This window comes from Tetrao urogallus (genome assembly GCF_951394365.1).
Source record: "Tetrao urogallus genome assembly, chromosome: 10".
NCBI lineage: Eukaryota > Metazoa > Chordata > Aves > Galliformes > Phasianidae > Tetrao > Tetrao urogallus.
Window position 1 is genome coordinate 9,629,555 of NC_136823.1, and position 18,761 is coordinate 9,648,315.

Sequence of the window (18,761 nt, forward strand, 5' to 3'; positions counted from 1 at the left end):
ATCCTTCAGGAGGCCATAAAGGTTCACATCACTAAGATGACAAGATAAGTCCATCTTAACTGAATAAAACCAGATCGCAGGGATTTCAGAAGCGGACGCAGAGTCAGCAGGAGCTTCCAAGCTCTGCAAGGAAGGAACAGGTCTAATGCACTCAGGCAAGCAACACATTCCATCTGAACTCATTCCAGAGCCTGGTCTTTCTGGTGGGCTCAGAGGCTTCACTGCTTTCTCAGGATTGAATCATTTTCTTCTGTGTGTCAAAGACATATCTTTTAAAAAGAAGAGTGATGGTAACAGGTTGAGCCGAATCATTCTTGCTGCTTTCATCCTCTTTGTTTGCATCCCCCTTCCCTGCCTTAGATTTTTTCTTGGAGGCAGCACTGAGAAGCATCTTGGTTTCTGGCTTCAGCCCACCTGTTAAAAAAAAAAAAACACAAACAAACAAGAACATACATGACCAAAGAGCTTAACTACACATTGCAGCGTGTCCGGAAAAAATGAACAGGCAACTTCACTTCTGAAATCAACCAAGGAAAATATGAAAAAATGCATCTGGTACATTAGGAAAGTTACATTTCTGTATCATGCTCCTGGACTACACTAAGTTACGTGACAAGAGAGGTGCTCAGACACAGTTCACATCAGCAGTACCCCAAATCCAGTGCAGTCTCCTCCATTATCACCCCCAGACCCACTCATTCTCACACCCACAACCTGACACACGCCTCTCTAAACTGTACCAAGGTCTTCAAATATTAAATACAGACCAAAACATAACCAGGTCAGAATAACTTACTTGGTTGAGGTAAGCCCAGCAGACTTTCCCTATTACTTGCACATATTTCCCAGAGTTTCCTCTCATTACAGAGAATATTTATAGAAATGTAGATCACAAATGAAAAATAACAGCTAAATTACTGAAGAATACAGCCCTAAGACTAAGGTGCTTTAGTATCTTGAGTTTATTTCCCAGACCTGCCATCTGGTTGGTTTTAACGAATGATGCTCTCCTTTCTAGTTTGGACTAAAGTGCAGCTCAGGGTTACAGCTCACTTAAGGGAATTAGAATTAACCTGTGTAAGATTCTGAGGATCTGAACTCCAAAAATAAGCCTTTCCCCAGATATTCACGTGCAAACAAGCATTTGTCTTTTCCCTCCTAAATGGATAGAGTTGATTTAAATTTTTATCTTTTCACTCAATGGTGTCATTTTAAAGAAAAGTGAGATGCAAGAACCTGAAGAAACACTGTAAAATAAGAGATGCAGCTCCTAAAAGACCACTCCTGAGGCACTGCCTCTTTAAAGCAGAAGATAGCACGCTCCTTGGAGCACATTCAGCACCACCTGAGCACACCGAGACGTGGTTTTCAGGCATGTGGCCAACTTCAGTTCAGGTATTTTTAACCCGCGGTGTCACATAACCTTATCTCAAACACTTAATCGGTTTCTCTCCCCTCGTACTGAAATTCAGATGCGGATTCTCATATCACAGCCTGACAAAAAGCTCGAGATGCTTATGATTTGCTGGAGACAGGAGGTCTACGCTCGCAGGTGATTCTGCTCCAGACACACAGAGCACTTCCAGCTGGCTGCGGGCACACGGCTCCACAGCCTGGGCACTTGCCCTGCAGAGCAGCAGCTAACTGCTCCAACAGCACCCCCACCCACACCGAGGGAAGGTGGGAAGCAGGCAAGTGCTGAAGCACCACCAGGGAGCTGCCTGTTTGCATTTCATAAGCACGGCTGCTGAGAGCAGCCCTGCAGCACAGCCACGTGGGGACCTGCAGAGTCTCTCAAAAAAAGACCCAAAAACCCCACCAGACAGCACAAAAGAAAAGCAACACAATGCAAGTGACTCAAAGTACGTCTTACACTAAGGCTGCAGAAGGCCAACATTAGGCAGAATTGACATCGTCCTGTGGGGTCTTGTATCCTGCAGCCAAGTCAGAGCAGATTTCTCTTTTCAGATGGTACACAAAAAAGTAATGATTGTTTCACTGTGGAAATAATTGAGACGGTTTTTCCTTGATGGTTGAGAAGTCTGATAATGACCATTTTGCATGTGTAAGGTTCAATTAATCAAACTAGATAATATGATGTGGCTTGAGCACATTTATTATTTGGTTTTATTACACTGTATAGTCATGTTTGATGCAGCTGCTTCAATTTTTTTTAATTGGATGCTTTCATATAAATCCCATTAATATCATTAGCCTTACCATCACTCCATCTTCATTACACAAAATTATTTATCATTACACGAAGAGCAACACAGTTCCTATTTGAGAAGCTCAAAGAACACCTTGGGTGCAGCTAGAAAAAATGGCAACAGTCAAAACTAAGCAAAACAGAACAAAAACAGCCCCATACTGTCCCAGTCTCTTTGCAGGTACATTTTCTACTGCTTTGACCAGCCTCACGCAGTGTCCCTGAGCAGTATCTCCTCTACTTTCCCAAGATGACCATTAACGTTTTCTGGACAAAAAAACTGCATTTTGCTTGCTGGGTTTTGTTTTTGCTGCATTGCTGTTACTGGCACAGTGCTGTGTGAGAAAGCTGTTTAACTCTAAATCCTCTCAGTGAGAGGCACTTTAAATTAATTAAAGCAAACAAATTCTAAAACACTTCTATTCTTGTTAGTGGGCTTTGCGACACTAATTTCCAAAAACACTAATTGATGGAAAGGAGGGAGGAAGGGAGGAGGTGAGACACTGACACAGCAGCCCGGGGTTTCTCTTTCAGGTGCATGGAGCTGAGTACCTGCTGCTGCTGAGATCCCCCTCATCGGCTGGGCATCTGCATCCCAGTGCTCAGCACAGCCACTCAATTGGATAAATGAGGAATCCCACACTGGAAAAAAGAAAATCCATTTTCAAGAAGATCAGCACACGCTGTGTGTGGAACTGCAATGGGGAAAACACGCGAAGCCAAGTGATCTCACCTCCTGCAAGCCATCACCTCAACTTCCAAACGCAGGGAAGTAAAAGTACCCCACCTACAGCTGTTAACACCCAGATGGATTTGAATACGATATTCTGGGCAAGAAGTTTACAAAAGGAATGGAAGAACACAGTGGTTCCTATGAGCGAAATTACGGGCTGGCAGCCAAAGGCAGCTCAGGTATTATTAAATTCACAAGGTATCTAAATTACCTAATCAGATCCCACGGCCCTCATTCTGCAAACAGATTAGGTGGCTGGCATCCTACCCTAACAAACGGCGCTCTCTGTTTTCCTGCCGCGGTGCCAGGAGGTCTCGGGGCTGGCAAGGCTGTGCACAAAGGAGCAGGCAGTGGCAGACAGGCGCTGTAATCGCGGGCTCATCTGCCTCGGCGCGTCTCTCGCGTTACACACAATGCACGCGTTGCATTGCACAAAACCAAGGAAATGAAGGGAAATATATCTGTCACCAAAGAAGACATCAGACCTTTAATAGCTGAAATGACGGATATTTTTAGATGGAGGTCTAGTTTAACTTACTTACATTAAGGGTCTAATCTCTGCTGAACAATGGCTATGTTAGCTTGAATACATAGTGAGAAATCTGTTCCATTAATTAAGTGCTGCCTGTACTACTCGGATTCGTAGCAAATGTTAATAGATTTTTTTTTCTTCCTCTGTTGGACAATTACTTTATTTTGCCAAGTTGCTAATGGATTAAATTGAAAAGGCCCGTGTGTTAAGAAAGACTTCAGCTTCAAAGTTCTAAGAAATGCCTCACATTCAACAGTGGGAAATACCTATATATTAATATTATTAATGGGCAGTCCTCAGAGGCATAGAAAATATCTGAAAGCTTAGCAAATTCATTCCCACCCATCATAACCATGTCTGTAACAAGAAGCGCCCAGGTCTTATGTAAAAGACATCAGCTAACGCACATTAGATACAACATCTGGCAGGAAAATAGTTTAATGCTGCATGCTTTTAGTTTTAACTGTTAGTAATAATTACTAAATAAGAGCACAGACTCTGATCCTTTCTCTCAGCACAGTCTCAGAGATTACTCTAAACAGAGGCATTCACAAAACGTGCATTTTTAAAACTCAAATGAAAAGCAATGCCACACCAGGAAAACGTTTTCCAAGTTTAAGAACAATTCCACATGCAAAAAATCGAAGATAAAGACAATATTTTAAACAGTTTTTGCAAATAAAATCAAGTTCCTAATGATTAGCAGCATCTTACATTCAAACACTTCACTGTGTTCTGCAGCTCTGCCATTATTCTGGTAGAGTCTGATATAGTTTGCATGGAAACACACAGATTTTAGCAATTTAGTGTAAGTTTCACACTGTAAAATTCTTGATTATAAATACTGGCCATCAATTTTTGACTTTTTTTTTTTTTGTTTTCTTACATCCTAAGCAAAGACAGCCTTATCTATGCAAGTTTTAAGGTTTCTCTAATGCTTCACGTTCTCTTTACATGAAAGTTACCCAGACCTCCCTGTAACAGAGGATTTATGGTGACAACCACCCCATGCTGACACCTGAGGTCCCACTCTGTGCCCAGGGGACCACCTCTACACCTGGCTGCTGGCAGTGTCAGCCAGAACACAAACCACAGCCAATGCATACGGAACGTAAACAGCCACAGGCACCAAGGTTTACTTGTGCTTTCTTTTTACCACTGCTGCTTCAGTTCAGCAGAAAGCTGGTGCATTCTCATTCCTTTTTCTAATCCAACTGCAGGATGAGATACCGTTGTTGTGTTTTTTTCCCTATGTATTTTTTTTTATTTCATTGTCACTTACAAGCTTAATACTGGTTTCCTTTTGTGTTACTTCCTCACTACACATTCTCCTTCACTTCATGTCAGCGTTCCTTATAAAGGCCATCTTTTCTTTCCCCTTTGCCTCTTCTGCTCCTTGAAACGACTTCCAAGTCACCTCTGCTATTTCTCCTAACATCCAGCTCCTTCTCCTGACTCCCAATGCAGCACTTCAGCAGTTGTATCTCTTCCCTTTTTCAACTTTCATCTTCAGATTTCCCATCTCCATTTTTTACTCCCCACTTCCCATCTCCAAAAATTTTTACTTCCTACTTCCACAGATCATCTCTCTTTGATATTCAGGAATAGTCCCACCTCCTTCAAAAATAAAGAAATACTTGAATGGAAGATTTTGAAGGCAGAATGCTAGGCCCACTGTGGATGAGAAGCCAGATAATAGCAACTCCTTGTAGCCCAGCCAGAACAGAAGTAATTTTTAAGCAACTGATAAAAACATCATTGAAAACAGGTGCAATAATAAAGGTACTGGGCATGCTCTCCCACACAGCCAAGAATAATAATTTATTTCACTGAACAGCTCCCATCTCAGATGCACAGAGGCAGAAAAAAAGCTAAGTGCACTGGTTAGTGCTAAGGAACACAAAGGCATTAGCTAGCATGCATGACTGCAGTTTTTTTTTTTTTACTGATTATTGTAATGGTAAAAATATATATATATTAAAAGATTTCAGGCCTCCTGATTCATGAAAAGTTGGCTTCCATATCAAAATGAAGAAACCATTCCATTGGCGGCAATAGGAAAATCAGTGAGTGCATCCCAGTAAGTACCAGCAGTGGTACTTGCCATGGTTTGCTGGGAAGGCGTTGGCCCAGAGAAGACACACGATTCTTGCCCCAGTGTTAGGAAAAAGACTGAAGCTACATCAGTAGCTATCACTGAAATAGAAAATATTCCAGTATGCACTCTCTGTTAAAAAAAAAATTCCTAGACTGTTCTTGCTGTTATTTCCAAAGCTCCCACCCATCCAGGAACACTGAGCCAACCTTGTTTCTCACTTTTGGAAAGAAAATACCTTATTTCCTTCCTTCCACCACTGCAGCTGAAGACAAGAACTTGCAATTTCTTGTCTCCTGTCAACATTCAAATGTTAAAAATTGACAGAAAATTAGAGAACAAGTTAGCATAGCACACAGCACAAGTCAAAAATAATTTTCAGCCAAGGCAAACGTAACCTTTTATTATGACAGGCAGACATTTTTCTTTCTTCCTGAGGGAAGTAAAGAAAAGAGCAAAACTTGAAAGAGGCAAAGGTTTGGGGATAATCCTCCCTCACAACAGACTTTGTAACAGCCGGTCTTCACAATTTCAGGATTTCCTTAACTGGAATCCTCGGAGCCTGAGCCCTCATTACACAGGTAGGAGTGTGTGACTGCACCAACGCTCCTGCTAACAGGAGTACAAAACGCAGATGACCCGAAAATCAGAAAAGATCAGAGCCCCAAGCGGGGGTCAGTCCACTGTGCTGGGGATGGGCTCCCAGCAAGCTTAATGCAGTGACTGACCACTGAAAGGAAAACTTTTTGCTGGTATCATGGGACTTCAGAATCCACAAAAAACATATTTGTTTTTTCTTTTCTTTAAACTGTATTTACACCTTTAAATCCCACTTTCCTATGTTCTAAACCAAAGAGGGGTAGAAGGTTCAAGCAATGCAGCACTTGTATCAGTATCAGATTCTGATTAACTTTAAAGTTAAGGTATCAGAGGTATATTCTGTTTCCAGCAGAATGAAGGGAAATACCAGTGATACAAAAATTGCCTCTTGGGATCCTACTAAGCAAGCACACAGGTGTTCTTCACCTAGTTCTAAAGCATTTCAGCTCTGCTACAAAACACATCAGTGATCTGCGCCCTAAAAACACAGAAAGCTTATGCAATTATCCCTAAAGTAATTATCTGCTGTTTTGAATAAAAAGAAGAAGGACCCACATAAAAATCAGAGGATCAATTTACCCAAATCCTACCTCTTAAACTTTTCTTTACAGTCAGACAGAAAAGATAATAGAAACATCATATCTCTTTGCCTGAATTCATTATATTACATTAGCAGAAAATCAAAGTTGCTACCCAGCAAAGATATCCAATACTCTAACTTCTCATTTTATTGCAACCAAGGTGGCCATTTTTCTCCATCGGTATCCAGCTAAGAAAACCTGATCTGGTCAGGAAAAGGACATCTTTCTAAGCCTTCCAAGAACAACACTACTATATTGCTCTGCCCGTAAATCCTGTATTAGGAACATCAGATATGCCACATCACGACTAGTAGACTAGATTAGTGGCAATCTAGAGGCTGCTGGCCCTAACAGAAAGGACAAGCATCCCATCTGCTTGTCATTAATATATGGTGCTTCAGAAAAAGCAGGGATGAAAACTGTGTCCTAAACTAATTAGAGCCCAGGACCAGGCAGGAATTCTCTACCTGACGTCAGGGTCAGCACTCATCAGCCCAGCTAATCAAAAGGTTTGAGCACATCCTACTGGAGCTGGTCTGCTCTACTCCTAAGCATTAATCACCATGATAACAACTGTAATACAATCACCTAGACAATTTGACCATCGCTCAAGAAACAAGGAATATTCCTGCCACCACCCTCACGAGGTCAGGATTTCAGCCTCAATTACATCCACAGATCAGGCAACAAATTTTGCTTATGTAAATCACTTCACAATTCTCCAGTAATTCTCTTTTGAATTCACACCACCTTTTCAAACATCTCATCAGCTCTCTTCAGAAACATTCTGCTGGGGTTTCAAGCTTCAGAAAAGATCCATTTTTCTGTTTTGGCTGGTACAGGATCTGTTGTTATCATCTTGCCTGGCTTGTGAATATTAACAGAAAAACAGCATGAAGCTGGCCAGGGAGAGCATCAGCCTCCAAGGAGACCAGAAAGTGCACTCCCTCCTTCCAAAAGGGAATTACACTAATGCCTTGGGATCTACACAAAATATCGGTGTTCACTGTGTGTGACAAAGATCTGAAAGTCTTACAGCCATTTCAAGCAGCATACTGCTCGTGTACTGCCCAAACACTGCTGTGCCAGCCTGCAGAGCCGCCCCTGCAGGTTCAGCCTGGTGGGCTGTGGATGGAAATCCTTAACTACCAAAACGTTTTCTCATAAATTAGGGAACAGCTGCCCTGTGCCACATCCCAGATGGCTGCAGTTCAGCGCTGAACTGATTTGAGTCTTGTGTATCAATTTAAGTTTATACAGGGCTTTTGGACTAAGAAACATTATTGTAAGAGGTGATAATCTAGAAATAACATGGATTTCATTATGGGCTCCTACTTAGCAGGGAAAGAGCTAATCTTCCTTGATGAGGAAGACAGAAGCTGTTTTAATTCAAGAGGCTGACCTAGGTGAAGCTGGGGCCAACGCTGTATTTGGAAAACTCTCACGTCAGTTGGACACAGCCCTTTCCAGCTCAGTGCCAGCTCCACACAATGGCTTGAGCTGCGCTCTCCGGCAGCCCTTAAAGGCACATTTTGTATCTTGGCTTTTGCTGCAAGCAATCAAGAAAGAATGCAAGAAAACAAAACTGTTTCCCAAGCACTGTTTGCTGGTGCCATAATTAATATAATCAAACAATTCCACAAATTGCTTCCAATTGCTGGCGTCACTTTCATGTGCAGAGCCAAGCTTTCAAAGAAGGGCCCTTCTTGTCCTACATCCTTACACTGGTAACCCTTGCTTCACACAATAGTAAACAAGCCCTCACTAAATAGTACAGGGTAATTTGTACTGTAATAGGTCCCCAAGGCACCATGGACACAATTTGAAACGCCATCTAATTTTTCTTTTTAATTAAAAAAGCAGTTACTATATTTAAGCACCAACACAAAAAAGTTCAGAGGGGACGGTCTGGAGTTTCCCACAGCTCTCTGGGACTTTTCTCAAGGTCAGGAAGAGTTTTATAGGCTCCATTGGTACAGATTTTTTTCGTTAATTAGTCTGCCATACCCTCTGCATGAAGTCAGCGTATTGATTTTCAGTCTGATATTCTTTGTATTGCTAAACAGAGCTCAAGCTCCAGTGACACACAGAATCTATCAGCAGCCGAATGGTTATCGATACCATCCGTCCCCACACACGCCTTGCCTGTCTCTCCCTCTGCATCGTCCCACACTTGCTATCCACACTGAGGACACTCAATGCACCGCAGCGCTGAGAGCACGTGTCATTCATTTTGTTTTATGCCTCTCCTTTCACAGCAAGATGCTCCAGCTGTGTTACCCATTTTGCAAATCCACATCGTGTATCTGAATTTTCACCTGGTTTTTTTGGTCAAAATTTATGACAAATAATTACTGCCACCTGAAGCCATGCCGTAGGACAGTTTTCTGCACCATACATACACCCAGTCTATCATAGCCTTGCTTCATGAGCACTTCATTAAGTACTCAGACCCAGGCACACTTCGGAAGCCTACTTGCAGTTCCCACTGTGAGTTTTCCAAAACACATCCTAACCCAACATACTCTTCAGCCCCAAAAAGTAGCCCTGAAATGCACTGACACTTGGGATCTTCATTTCTTGGCTAGCTGGCCGTACTGCAATACACATCAGTTGAGAATACCAAAGCTGACCTTCTTACAAGGCCAGCATGTATTTCAGTTGCAGTTACACTGCACGTCACCAACATTTGTTGGCTAAACCCTTCTAGGGCAATCTCCTAAAGAAGTCTTCACAATTCGCATTCCTGGAACACAGCCATGGTTTACATGCATCCTGCAATTCGTTGTTTCTGTTTGCCAAACATTAACACAGGGTACATCAGAGACTCCAAGGCACTGCAATTACAAGGTCTTGGCTGTGCAAATTACATGTACACACACCACAAGAACCAACTCGCAGAGCTACAGGACAGCCACCATGGTAATCTTTTGATCTTCACACTGTCCCATTAGCCTCAGGGAGAGGATTTTCAAAGTAATATTTGCAGCAGTTACATATGTGCTTTCAGAGCATTAACAAGGCTGCAATTATGTCAGCTAATTACTAGATCAGCAATTATTCATAAACTGTTTTCACTGGATGGTCACTCAAAGTCCATACAGTCACTGAGATCATGCCCAAGTGCTACTTCAGTCACTGCCTCAGCATGCCAGCTGGAAGAGCTCTCCCAGAAAGAGGGAACAGGCAGAGCTGGTTATGTTGTTGGTAATGTGCTTTTTGTCTACACATTCCTCAAACTCCCTGAAACAAAAAAGGCTGCCTTGAGTGCATGGGAAATGCTCAGCACAGAGCAAGAGCAGCTGTGAAAAAACTGAAGTAATAAGAACATTCAATTATTAATATAAATATATGTAATAGGAACGTACACAGGCTCTTGGTACAACTCAACAATTTAACAATCACAGGTAGGTCAGCATTAATATCCGTATCCATTCAAAACACTCCAAGAGAGAAGTGCCTTAAAATGAGTTACTTGGACCAGGAGGGAAGGAAGGTTGCTTGTTTCTAAAATTGATCATTCTCTCTAGGAACAACAGGCATTTGGGGCTCTGCAGTTGTTGGGGATCAGGACTCTGCTAAATCAAAGCTGACCTCATGATAGATTCCTTTTTATCAAAGGGAACTCACCCTCTCTTTCAGAGAATCTCAGCCCCCCAGGATTACATGAGCACAATAAATATTGACAGTTGAACAGCTATACTGGACTGCAGCTTGTCCTTCATTGCTCACTACTCAGCATGGCATACTTTCGTTCTTGCACACAGCTTTGTGTTCCCTTGCATGACTCCTGGCAGGAATACTTAGTATAAAGTCATGATCTCCCATAGCACTTTTACATAGCCAGCTTGACAAGAAATCTCTTTTTCATCAGATCCCATGTATTTCATGTATTCTGCTGTACATACAGCCCTGCCAGCACTGTCCATTCTCATCATGTGGCTCCAGCTACTAGGCCTGAGGACCAGGCACACCCCATGTCACTGGACCTATATGAAATATTCACAGCCAGGATGTGAGAGAGGGAAAGAAACACACAGACACTCACACAAGTGACATCTGGGACAATGTAGTCCAAGACACACTTTAACAAGTTTAGTCCTTGCTAATTAAATACTCAAGTCAGGGGGGAGAAAAATCTCCAAAATGTCCTAAAGAATACAGCCACGTTATCTAGAAGTAGTTCAAGGAACAAGGAAAGGGACTTCCTAAATCTAAAATCCACAGAGTATCAAGCTAAATTTAACTGAGGTGTGGCAGCTCTTGGGTCAGAGTCAGGCAGAGGTGCCCCAGAAGACAGAGTTATTGTCAGTACCCTGGTACCTACAGAACAGTAAACAAACAAGATGAACAACACTCATGCTCTGAAACAAAAATATGTTCTGAATCCAACGCAAGGGACTAAAATCCCATCCACGTAGTGAAAAGGCAACAACTACAGCAACACCACCAATACAGAATTTCCGAGAGCAGCCTTTCAAAAAGGCACACAGTGGGGAAAAAGTTCAGGTTAGCAGATGTGACAGAATCAAAGGCAATTTATTACAAAGCAGCTTCAAACCGCAGTGCCAGATCCGCAGCCGGGCTGTAATCCTCCCATCTTGATGTGCACGAGGCATCCGAGAAGCCCGCTAAGCTGGACCAACTCCGCTGACTTATCCCAGGCATCTGCTGCTCGTGCGGGTCCAGAGTTTAAGTTGGTGATATTCATCTTCCCCTGGGCTGCCTTTATAAAGCAATCCTAAACAATGGGACTTCAGAATGAAGAATAAAACATTTAATTTTTGTGGGCCTTTTTTTTTTTTTTTTTTTAAACTTCTAGGCAAGGGCCTTTAATGCGATTAGAAGAGGGAGGGGGATTGGATAGCAGCTTTTTTCTTTTTTATGTTATGTATATTGTGTGTAAACAAATATGCAATTTGCTTTAAAAAGATAAGGTGATTAAATTTTTATCGGGCTTGTACTCTGTTGTCACCACAACAAAGAGAATTAGGAGGAGGAAAGAAAGGCCTTTTTATTTGAATTATGCTCTTACCAGAGGTTCTCTACAGCACAGCTGTAAAGCCACTCAATGTTCTCCAAACAGGCCCTTTGATTGCATTTTATTCAACTTGTTTGCATTTGGAGCAATCGAAAGGAAAAGAACGCTCCACATTTTGATGTCTTAATGTTCCTTAATACCTTCTTTAATTTATATTAAGCTTCTTAACTAGGGTGATGAATTCTTCAAAAACAATAAAGACCTAGCGCAGAAATCTCTCACACACCATGAAAATTGAAATTATAATGTATTCATGGCTTTTTTTTTTTGTTATAAAAAAAACATTATTTAGAAGAAAGATTTTAAAGCAGAGAAAAAAAAACCTGAAGTTGCACGAAAATTACTTGATCCACAGAAACAGATGAAAGTTCAAACTAATTATTACAAGGGAAATAAAATGTTGTCTGAGGTGGAACAGAAGAAATAGTATGAGAATGTTGGGTTACTGTGAAGTTTTTAGTCTTTTAATAACCTATAAATTCCTTCTCCACAACTTCCTACGAAACAGAACTCTGGAAAATGTGTAGTTTTGTTTTACCAAGGCCAATTTGATGATCTTTTTTTCTCTTTTCTTATTCCCAGCTTTCGTCCCTAAGACCTTCAGGTTCACATCCCATGGTGCATTTTCCCCCCAGCTGTCCTTCACATTTTGCCATCACCAACAGCTCTCACTGAGACTGGTGATGGCCAACAGGGCACCGCAACCCCACAGGCAGAGCAGCTTCAGGGGGCACACAGCCAGCGGGTGAGGTTCCCAGAAATGCCATTCACAGGTGGATCATCCTCCAAGGGAGCCCAGATGAGGAAAGCTGACCACGACTGAGAATTCTGTAAGCACAGCCTGGTGCCAGGAGGCACACTGCAGCGATGGGTGTGTGGGTACCGCCGAGTGACGAGCGAACTTCCAAACAGGCATTCAAAATATCCTTGAACTAACATGTTACTAAAAGAAAACATATTTTCATCTGGATTTGCATATTGTTATTTTCTGTTAACATTCGCTGACTGCTCACCTCCTTTCCCAAAGTCACATTTTTAAGCAAATCTCCAAATGCAAACCTTGTGATGAAGCCTCCTCCATTTACAGAATGCTCGTGGAAAAGCTTGCCCAGCTGTACCAGTAAACAACGGGCCACAACGATTAAAGCAAATCATAAAACAACACAGTGTGCTGCACTGACTACAAAGTAAAACAATACTGATCTTAATCTAATCCAAACGTACTGTGGGTGAAAACAACACCTCCCTGTCCTCAGCAGGGTCACACCACGCAGGCACAGAAGCATCAAACCCAACAGTTTAAGAGTGCATATAGGTGACTACAGCAAAACTGAACTACTGAGAAACTGCAGACTGTCCAAGGCAGCAGGGCTTTGTAAGGTAGCTCTCTACCAAAGGGCTGTACATCATCACCCCCTACTGCAGCATCAGGTCTTCTTCACATACATCTGTTCTACAACTAATCTCTGCTTTTGCAGCAAACAGAACGATGCCAAAATGGAAAATAAGTGCAGTGCAATATTAAACTTCTAACTGGCTACGTCTAACGTGTCCCACCTATTCCAAAACTTCGCATTTTCATAAGCAAGTACATAATTTGCATGTGCAACACAGTATGTAACCACTTAGAAGCCTTAATGGTTGTATCTATGAAAGTTTGTGCCTTTAAGCAGAAATGATTCATGAATTTTAATTTGTTTTAAATGTTGAAAAATTCCATCCAAGTAAATTGAGTCAACAAGCCAGCAAAGGATGAAGACATGGATCTGCTTTTTATTTAAAAGAAACTCAAGTCTATACATTTCTTAGTCACCCACAAATCCTCCAGCAGTGAAAAAATACTTTACAATAACTAAGTCTCCTGCATTTGTTCTAATTAAGACACTCTGCTTCTCCCCATTCAGCACATGCTAGTTGAGAAACACTGAGCCTTACCCGATTTTCTTTGTGTTATGTATCTACTACTATTTTAAAGCGTTCTTATGGAATTGAAGCAAAGATCCTGGGGTTTAGCAAAAGTGAAAAAGATTGCAGAACTTTTTGTAAGCTGCTTCGGCATCATGAATCTCAAAAACATGGGAAGTCATCACCCTGCCCTCCAAATGAAGACATTTAAAACAAACGTTAGCATTATTTTTGAAGGCATAACTGTTATTCGTATTTACTTTCTCAGTATTAAGAGTCTCAGTTCAAGTTATTAATGCTTTTCCCCCCTCAGTAATCACAAAGCCCAGAAATAAAACTCTGAATCCCAAATTAATGTTTTTTAAAAGCTATTTTACAATACTTGTGCTCCAAATAAACAGCAACACAAAGTCCTGCACAGCCACACAGAGACATGCTTATAGAGAAGCAGAGATACTTAGACCTTAACTGAGATAGCAGAAGTTGCAGAGATAGTGACAGATGGAGCACACAGTAACAACTGAATACATCCATCCATGCCACAGCAATACTTCCATTTTTCTAGGCAAGCACCCAAGGGCTGGGTTTCCTTCCTCAGCACACTCTTCCTGGGGCACAGACTGTTCTAAAAGCCAGTGAAATAAAACAAAATGCAGGTACTGCTCCTGTCCGAGACTATGGGAAGCTGATTTAAAGCTTGAAGCAGATTAGTGCTCCTGAGCCACTCCCCAAAAAAGATTCTGCTCTTCTCTTTGCACTTTCCAGCTACTGATATTGCGTAGGCATAAGATGTAGGCAGTTTACAAAGCTCAGAAGCAGGACTTATCAACTGTCCTCATGTCAGGTGACTGGCTACAGGAGAAAAGTTACAGCAGCTTAACTGAATATTCCCACTAGCAGTGCCAACCTGCTTCAGTGCCAGGGTCCACAGCTGCAAGTGCGAGGGGAAAGGTTCACCACTTGTATTTCAGACAGCTCTGTGGACTGCTGACCTTCCCCAAGAGCCACTGCACACTGCCAAAACACCAAATCCTCTTGCACTGCAAACTTCCCCCAAAAACTTGGTGTTTCCAAGGAGTACAGTATAACGCAGCACTGAATGAGAGGAACGTTAAATTATAGAAGATGCAACATGACCAGCCAAAAAACACAAACAAGTTAAACATAAATTAACCCCATTTCCAAAACCACAAAGGCAGCATCTCTTATGATGAGTGCTTATTTCATTGTTTGGGTTCCAGTACAGTCCATTTCAGGAGCAAGAGTTCCCACGCTTCAAAATTTATTTCCCTTGACAAGTAACTGTTAAACATGTGCCTTATGCTAACATAATGTTGGTGATATACTGTGTTACTCAAGGACAACACAGAGATATAACTTAACCTATTAACCTGAATTACCTGCAAATGACCCCAACAAAGCATGGAATATCTTTCACCCACTTGTCCTGACAGAGGTTTTCCTCTGATATTGGACTTTTTGAAGGGGAACAGAGCAGAGATGAGACAAATTCACATTAAGTTTTCTCTGAAACCTCTTTGCATTTTCCTACACGCTCCTCCTGCTCACTTTATGATACCACTCCAGTCAGCTCTGTACTTCACAGAGGCCCAATAAAAGGAAACAGTGTCCCTTTGAACACCCATCTGCAACTGTGTTCCCTATTCAGCCCCCTGCCTCAGGCTTACAACTCCACCCTCCCTGACTCTCCAGCTATAACCTCAAGTGTTCCTGATGTCTCCACTTATTGTTGGGGGCAGAGCTGATCAACTGCAGGTTCTATGACTGCAACCAAGAAGCCATTTGCGATCCTAACAGCTGGTACTGATTTTGCAGCAGAATCATGTCAAATCTGTGGTTCAAATTCACTGTCCTTTTGCAGAGAGGGAAAACAACCAGTTGGGGAAAAAAAAAAAAAAAAAAAAAAAAAGGGAAAGACTGGGAAAGTGTCGTGGAAAAAACAGCAGCATAGGAACCATTGTAGCACCCTAAGCCAAGCCTGAAGTCCTGTCTTACCCAGGTTCCTTCCTTAACAAGGGATGCTGGAGGAGAAGGAACTGTGCAGTGCATGACAACATCAAGCCACGTTCTCCTGTCCGAGATCTACGTTCCATGCAGACAGCAGCATGAGGCAGAATTACCTTGGGTCATGCCCAGCAAGCAGGCACCTCAGATGCCTGCATAGGTCAGCATGCCCACCCCGCACTTCATTAGGCTGGCTCAGCCTTCACAGGGCTAAAAAGAAGCAGCCAGCATTCCCTCATCACCTTTATTGAGGATGAGAGAACTCCAAGTGTTCACGAAGTGTTTGTTTTACATGCAGTTCATTGAGGCTGCTGATCTACAGTAAGTTTACGTTAACATTTACACTGCTGAAATTCAGGCTCTAGTAAAAACTATGTGAGGAAAGGAAAAGCTGAGTCTCTGTAAAACATACCAGATGCTGCTCCCTTCCAAACAGGTTCAAACAACATGTCCTAGAGAGCTGTTCTCAAGATGGCTGTCCTTTTTCCCTTTGAAGGAAGGTCTTCCCCATGGCCTTCTGTGCCAAGAGTCTGGCTCTTGGAAGGAACGCGGATACCTCGCCTGAAACTCACAAGTGCTTGAACAACGACAGCACCGTAACTCCCTCTCAAGCAGAAATCAGCCTTTGGATCTGAAGCGAACATATTTAAGACAACGTGGTACCATCTCTACCGCAGGCGCAATAAAAATCAGTTTGCAAACAGGAATGAGTCTTTTTTCCTCGCATCAGGCAAAAACAAGCAAGGAGAGGCAAGTCAGAAGCGAGAAGTACAGAGCAACTGTTACTTTTAGGATTTGGTTTCACATAGACATGCATCTTTGATCTACCAACACCGCTAGAAGAGACAGCAGAGGATATGAGTATCCAGAGGAGAGCTGCTAGACCTCCAACTCCAAAGTATACTTCTAGTTAATTTCATGGGAACAAAAGAAAAATAGCCATAACGTTAGAAGAAGGCTGTGCTGACTTCTAATGGAAGTTAGTTTGTACTTCACAATCTAAAATTATAATGGACAGACCGCTCTATTCCCATCTTTTATTCAGTCCTATTTTACTACTCCAAATATATACTACCTAAATTTGTATACTCTTTAACTGTAGTTAATCTTCAATTAAAATACCTAGAGCAGAAACTTAGATAACTGGTTTAAAAGGTAAAAGCTTATTGACAAAAACGTATTCTTCATATTGCCTTTTTTTTAATTCTGCATATTAAAAATGTCATTTTTGTGACTTGAAAAAAAATCTTCAGGAATAATGAAGGCTAACAAAAGACTGAAGAGCAGTAATTTAAAAAGCTCCATATGTAGCATCCTGATTACTGTATCTGTCCCCTTTCCATAACGAAGGGAGAAGTCACCAAACCGCCGCCTGTCCTTTCTGGTGACAAGGAAGGGCGAAGAGGACAGAGCGCGTTCAAGGCATCATCCTTCAGGCTGTAAGAAAGAACAAGAAGCCTCCTGCAGCACAGAATGTGGGTGTCAGCGTCCGGCACTTTCTTGGAATACGGTAACCCCAGCTCTGGTGGTCCCTTGCACATGTACTTAATTTGGGAGCAGCTGGGTTCAAAAGTTTATCCTCACTTTTTGACCTGCAAAGGTTTAGCGTGTGGGCGCGCACATGAGTGTGCACATCATACCACACAAGCTGAAGATGTGCAGCCACAATATACACCGTGTTTACATGTATGGTTTTGCACACAGAACACACTGCACTTATTTTAAAATACCATAATACTGTTCAGCTTGCATTGGATCAGTGTGCATTATATGCATGGTCAGCCTTCCCAACTCAAACATGGTGAGTGTGCATTTTAAAATTCAGTAAGCTTCTGGAACGATCTGGCATAATTTCAAAAGGGCACATTAATGAAAGAATTTGCTAATTGCAATACTACTTACTTAGATTCAACATGCTTCTTAGAAAAATACAATCACCAAACTCGCAAGCCTGACCAGATTAACGTCACTTACAAGGTCATTATTGGCATACCTGAGTAACAGATACAATGGCCAGAGAGTCATATTTATAGCTTTACATCACTGCCACAATGAGCTGAAAATAGGAGTGAAGTAAGAGAGGCCGGGAGACCTGAGAGCACAAGAGAGCTTCTTGGTATTGATGAAGGTTGTGAATTTATAGCACATTTGTGATAGGGTTTGAACATTCCAACAACCACTATGACTGAGATAAACAGCAACTCATTAATCCATGGAAATGTGACAGTACAGCTGAGAGCAATAGTTTTCACTGCACTTGTGTTACTCTGCAATCTTGGATAGATTGTTTACAGAAGCTCTTCACTTGTGCTGATAGCAGTAAGTGCTCTACGTACCAGCGAATCTTGCATTCGTAACATGCAGCATGTATGAAATAGTGGATTGTTTTATTTAAAAGATAAAAGCAGCACACAATGGATAAATATTCCACAAACAGAAAATAATTTTTCAAATGAAACAAGCACTTTGTTGATAAAAGTTGTAATTTTCAGTCAGAATTACACAACAGGAACTCTATTACAAATCAGCTCCAAATACAACACGGGAAAAACACTGTGTGTAACACAAATCAAGTAAAGTATGTAGGCATAATGGCATAGAAAATAAAAGTTCTTAACAGAGGAGCCCATACATCAGCAACTGAAACTGCAAATTAAAACATAGGACGGTGCCCAGGGGGAAAACTTTGCACAAAGACACTACAGATGGCTGGTCTATGAAGACCAGACTACTTGGCCAATGCCAAAAAACGCGAGCCTCCCTTCAAAAGCTGCAGGGACAAACAGTGAAAAGCTAATGATCGGAGCCATTGTGCATTTCAGACTTTCTTACAGCCTAAAGACCAGTACGGCTTTCCATGGACATTTTCAGCTTTTAACAGAAATGTTTTATGCAGTGCATTAACTTCAGATTCGATCCCTCAAAAGGTGAAAAATAATGGCAAAAACTCCAAGAAAATGAAAATCGTATTTTCATTGTCATACAGTAGTTGCATGTTGTGCCACAAAGGAAATACTTGTGAATGACTTTAATTCCAGTG

At 41.8% G+C, this 18,761-nt stretch overlaps 1 protein-coding gene across 1 annotated transcript in view; it reads right to left on the reverse strand.

Annotated features, from left to right (window-relative positions):
- Positions 1-229: 229 nt before the first annotated feature.
- The window catches only part of EEFSEC (eukaryotic elongation factor, selenocysteine-tRNA specific), a gene marked incomplete at both ends in the record, with an annotated part of 113,256 nt that continues 94,724 nt past the window's right edge, over positions 230-18,761 (reverse strand). The window contains one exon of the mRNA XM_079540455.1: positions 230-414. Within this exon, the coding sequence (XP_079396581.1) occupies positions 230-414 (185 nt within the window). The remainder of the gene's footprint in view (positions 415-18,761) is intronic.